General features: G+C 40.7%; 1 protein-coding gene across 1 annotated transcript in view; it reads left to right on the top strand.

The window, feature by feature from the left end:
- Positions 1-1,451: 1,451 nt before the first annotated feature.
- LOC117346162 (vomeronasal type-2 receptor 26-like) overlaps positions 1,452-6,000 on the top strand; it is a 40,726-nt gene continuing 36,177 nt past the window's right edge. Inside the window, exons 1-2 of the mRNA XM_033915566.1 lie at positions 1,452-1,480; positions 2,341-2,629. Of these exons, the coding sequence (XP_033771457.1) occupies positions 1,452-1,480; positions 2,341-2,629 (318 nt within the window). The remainder of the gene's footprint in view (positions 1,481-2,340; positions 2,630-6,000) is intronic.

The raw sequence follows: 6,000 nt of genomic DNA, 5'->3' as shown, positions 1-6,000 counted from the left end.
TAACCACCTATAGCAACATTTAACAAGAATAAAATTACCTCAGTCAAAACTCACTCTATTACAATTAGCTCAAAACAGTTCATGGTTCAAGAAGGTTCCTGGCTCAAGGACAGTCCACAACCCTTGCTAATTAACAGCACCTCCTTGTGTGTAATCAAGGTTTATTGGAAGATTTTGTTAGAGAATTTGATCATATATATAATGACTCCACCAAACATCAGTAGCATTGAATATCTAGAAAACCACTTTAAAGCTGCCCCAACCCCCCCAATGAAAAAACACCATCAGAAACATGCATGATCACAAAACCCCCTTCAATGGCAGATGAAATTTAATGTGGACAAATGCAAAGTGATACACATTGGGAATGTTGATGGAATCACAGTTACCAGATGCTAGGGTCCACCTTGGGGGTTAGCGCCTAATAAAAGGATCTGGGTATCATTGTAGACAATACGATGAAACCTTACACCCAATGTGTGGCAGTGGATGCTGGGAATTATTAAAAAAGGGATGGTCAACAAGACTAAGAATGTTATAATGCTCCTTTATAGCTCTATGGTGCGACCTCGAAAGGGATAGCCACACCTCACTAAAATATATGCTAGCCTTTGGTCAACGATGAACTTCACCCTCACCCACTGGGCATCCTGCTTCTATATCGCCCACTGACCCCTTGGAACAATTCCTCTGAACTCGTCCTCGAGACCATAACAAATGCCTTCCTCAAGTTTCAAAGATTACTGATCATTGGGGACATCAATCTCCAAATAGACGACATCACCAGCAAGGATACGACTGAATTTATTAGCTTCCTCATCTCCCTTGGCCTCCTCCCCTGCACCATCGCCAACCCATGAAAAGGGGCACACACTAGACCTCATTAGCTTCCTCGATCTTACCGCTCACAAGACATCAGTTGACAACACTCGCTGGGAACATGTCCCCTGGTCTGACCACTTCTTAGGGGCTTTCTGTCTCCCCATCTTCATGTCGCATCTTGGGGCTCCACCCCGCATTTCCAACCCCATTACCTTCCGCAAAAAAATTACAAGCAATCTGTTCTGATCCAAATTTCTTAACCTATCCTCCTCTGCTCCTAAGCCTGCAGATTCAGGTACTAACTGGCATAATTGGGTCGCTCTCTCTGAATCTACCTACCACTCCCTCGCCCCTCTCTCCACTAAATCCATCTCCTACCCTCGCAAGGCCCCTTCGTACCTCCCATATCACAGAGAACTAAAACAGAAATGTTGAGCTCTGGAGCGCATATGGGAAAAATCAAAATGTCCTGTAGACAGACAGTCCTGGAGAGTCAATATTAAGCTGTACACAGGCTAAGTTAAAACAATCCAATGCCTCTCCTTCTGTATCAAGAGCCTATGAAAGCCACTTCCCCTTGGACTATTCTGAGTTGTTTCAAAAACTGTGAATCATAATTTATTAAAAGAATGGTGGAAATAAAAAAAATGTGCTACAGGTGAGTTCTTGACTTATTTTTGGAGGTGAATTCAATGATCAATAAGCCTCATATTTAAAAGCCTTCATGTTTTACCCACCTAAATTAATGGGCAAAGCACCACAGTACATAAAGCACTCTCGATGTTGTACATAAAGTGAAACTTCTCAGGCTCCTTTTGACTTTTAACTTGCAATTTTGTATTTGTAACTACAACATAATTGTATTAATAGTCAAACTAATCTACCTGAACTTCCACCTCTATTGAATGGCTGTGTCAAACGGTCCATTGTAACTTCCTGGCTAACTGAACCAACCTCTTGTAATGTTATCTGCCCTTGAACTGAATATGTAGAAGGAGAACAGAGAACTTGATTAACATACCATAACATACTTGTGACCTGGATTGGCCACTTTTATAATCAGGAGTGTACTGGTCTGATCCAGTATGGTTGTTCTTATGTTTTATAAGATATAATTGTAGGGAACAGAGAGTGGAGAAGGCTATGCTAATCCATCAGCACTTGTGCATTGCTAACTGATTAGCTCAGGAATAGTGTGTGAGCTCAGACTATGTATAAAAGAGGTGCTGGAAGGGCTCACAATCTAATGGCCTTACTTTAGTGCGGAAATTAGCTCATGGTCATTATCAAAAAAATAGAAAAAGCTGCATTTTCCTGACAGCATTAAAAGTGGCTTCAGCACACCAGGTTTCTTTTTTACACTGCATGGTAAAAGAGCCCATAGCTGTTTATATCTATCTATCTATCTATCTATCTATTCTGATATTCTATTAAAAAATTAAATACATATAAATATGTGCATTTTTGCAAATATTTCAGGTACACTGTTATTAACTTATGATCTTAATGTCATTACAGATATATTTCACCTCATACCTATAACTTCTTGGCCTTTGTTTTTGCGGTGGAGGAAATTAACAACAACTCAGAACTCTTACCTAACATCACACTGGGGCTCCATATTAAAGATTCTTTCAGGTATACAAGGAAAATAATTGAATCAGCCTTGAATATTTTGGCAGGACAGAGCACAATAGTAAATTTCAAGTGTAATTCATTTCGCACAGTGGCTGCCATCATTGAAGGCTTTACAGATGAAGAAACATATGGATTCTATAACATGTTCCAGATATATCATTACCCACAGGTCAGAAAAATTCTTAAATTTACTTTACATTCTACTCCTTACCCTATTTCAGTGATCTCAAAGTCCCTCCTTGAGGGCCACAATCCAGTCAGGTTTTCAGGATTTCCCCAATAAATATGCATTGAAAGCAGTGCATGCACATAGATCTCATGCATATTCATCGGGTAAATCCTGAAAACCTGACTGGATTGCAGCCCTCAAGGAGGGACTTTGAGACCCCTGCCCTATATAGTCCATCCTTGCATGCATAAATCCTCTTCAAAATGATTTCATTTATATCATACTGTCAAAATGTTCTTTCCTTTGCAGTTGCAGGAAGAACATTTGTGACTCCTGCTCCCAAAATGTATGAATCAAATCTAAATAGAAAGAGGTATGTGCAGAGGAAGTGGCCCAACTGGATTTGAGCTTGAGGTTTATGGAGGGAAGTATAACATTCCTAGTTAGGGAGGAACCTTGTCCTTTTCTTTCTGGAGCTGGTCAAGTAAGAAATATGAAGAACAGCCACAAGTGGGAAATCTCACCAGGAGCTCACTGGAGTATCTATGAACTATGGAAGGAGAAGAATTAGCAAATGTATTGCCAGTCTTGGCAATAGCTGTCTCCTGTTGCTATATAGAAGAAAGATAGAGACTTTTTTATATGCTAAATGAACTGAACAGAGGTATGGGAGAACCAACAGAGTCTGCAGTCAGGAATATGAAGACAAACCAAAACAAGAAAAACTGCAGAAGGGCGTACAATGATGCAGGCAAAGTTTATTAGTAAAATGTGGTTAAAAGCAAATGAACTAATAGACCCGACATGGTCTGTGTTTTGGAAAACAAGCCTTCATCAGGGGTATCAAATGAAAAGAGAATCAGTTAAAACCACAAACAAGCTTTGCCTGTGTAGATAGAACTACAGAGAAAAGTCTGTTTGTCCACTCCACCACAAACTCACCTGTTTTCACTTCAAGGATTAAGTGTAACCACACACAAAATGTGCCTCCATATATTATGGCAAATTCCACATCTACCCAACATCTTATTTGCAAGTTCCACCACATCTATGAAGCATCTTATTTGCAAATTCCACCACATCTACCAAGCATTTTATTTATCAACTCAGCACTGTGGAATAGGTCCTACAATTTCACAAATGTATGATGAGTGCCAGTGTATCCCGATCACTGATGATTGGCATTGCTTGGACTCACTGCCATGTGGCTCCGCAGCAACAAGCTCTCTTGTGGTTTGGCAAGCAATCCATACCCCCTCTGTACCCCAAGCAAGATACCAAAGATGGTACACATTACTTAAAGGCTGATTGCCGCTACTGAAGCCAGGCAATTGCCTCTTTGAAGCCACATGGCTTAAAAGCAGGAAGGAAACCACTCCACCCTCTCATACCAGGAGACTCCATGCATCACATAGCTCAGTAAAGTCAAGGGCCCATAGCAAGAAAGCGAGCAACCACAGATTGGGTCCAGAGAAAAAACTAGGGGTGCCATGACAAAGCACCTGCAATGCTATATTCTACCTGGGTACCTGGTCACCCCATATATGTGCTGTGGATATGCCAGAGGCTTTATAGAGGAAAGTCCTAGCTATACACACAAATTATCGAGAGTAATATCCAGCTTCTAGAGCACAATGATGAATTTAATGATGAATCTAATGATAAATGGTTACACCTGGAATTTCAGAGCAGGTAATGTGTTGGGGCAGGCCAATGAGCACTGATGATGGAATAATGACATTCTATGATTACAAGTGGAGATGAGCAAATGATCCTTTCCCTGGGGAGGGCTTTCAAAGCTGATCAGACGGATCCCAAGTCTGATCCACCTAGAGACATTTCAGACTCAAACTGACCTTCCTCTCACTGTGAAGAAAGGGGATCCAAATGATAATGAATACATAGCAAATGACTCCATTATGGACATGTCGAGGAGAGAAGCAAGATCAGTGAGCAAACTATATGCAACATGAGCCACTCTGCATCCTGGCCCATGGCCCAAGACCAAATGTGCGACCACAAGCAGTGCATTGCTAATTTACAGAAAAGCCAATATTAGGGACCTCCCCATCTTCCATCAGTCTATTGGATAACTAGACAACAAATCTGCCTGTCTTAATTCTGGGGATATAGAGCCTGAATAGATATGGAATGACATCAAGACCATCATAAGTGATGTGGGATTTTAGTAGATGAAGAAATCCACAAAGTCCAAGGATATCCGAAGGTATAGGTATATAATGAGCATAAACCATAACAGGAGCCATATCAGCCTTTGAATAAAGATGAGAATAAATCCATGTCACAAGGTCCCATTTTGGACTGTTCTCACCAACATTTCCAAATAAATTATAGTGGCCCAATAAATGGCCCCTCTACTCAGGATCTATTGAAATCATACCCCTAAAACCCAGGATATCCCCCCAAATTCCATTGATTTCTGAAACTGCTGCCCCTGGGCCACTTGACGTGAACCGACTCAAAAGCAAAACTTATGAGATGAGAAAATCGCAAATGACCGGTTGTTTCAGCATCCCATTCAGCAACAAAAAGAGCAATATCTAAAGGATATGATCAGAAATGTAAAAATGTATCAGTGTAGGTTAAACATTTTTTAGCCTTTATTGAGGAGATATCGGGAATTTCAGGACGCAAAGCGATGGAAAGTCTAAGCCAGAAGCAAACTGGACCTATGCCAGAGAAAACCACCTACGTTAACCAAATAGTGAAGGGGTACCTTGATAAAAGAAAACTTGATAAAAGAAAAGCGCCACAACTGCTATGCCCAGAAAATAGGAACAGTCAATACAAACAGTAGAGAACTATTCAAACTAGTGAACAAACTAACAGACACCACACAGATCCTACAAAATCAAAACGATCAGATACCAGCGGTCAATACCCTTGCCAACTACTTCAGCAAAAAAATCATAGACTTAAGAGCCTCAATACCTTCTCCTTCACCCAATTTTGAATTCCACTTCAAAATGCAGGAAATTGAGTCCACTGTTGATATGATCTGGAACCATTTCGAGCCCACCGATTGGAACAACTTCCTCACGCTATTCAATAAGTACACCAAATCAAATTGTCTACTAGACGAATGCCCATCTCAGATAATGCAACTTGTAATACCCGAATTTAAAAGGGACCTATTTAACTGGGCAACATATACCTTTAATAATGGAATTTAACAGGAAAATATGGGACACATTCTGATAACACCCATCCCCAAAGACCAGAAGACCTCCCTCACATTGACGTCCAACTATAGACCAATAGCGAGCACCCCCTTCTTCACCAAAATGCTGGAAGGGCTGGTCAACCTGGAACTAGTTAACCACTTAGATAAATTCAATCTCCTAAATGAC

This window comes from Geotrypetes seraphini, chromosome 12, assembly GCF_902459505.1.
Source record: "Geotrypetes seraphini chromosome 12, aGeoSer1.1, whole genome shotgun sequence".
Taxonomy (NCBI): domain Eukaryota; kingdom Metazoa; phylum Chordata; class Amphibia; order Gymnophiona; family Dermophiidae; genus Geotrypetes; species Geotrypetes seraphini.
This window is presented reverse-complemented; position numbering and strand designations above follow the sequence as displayed.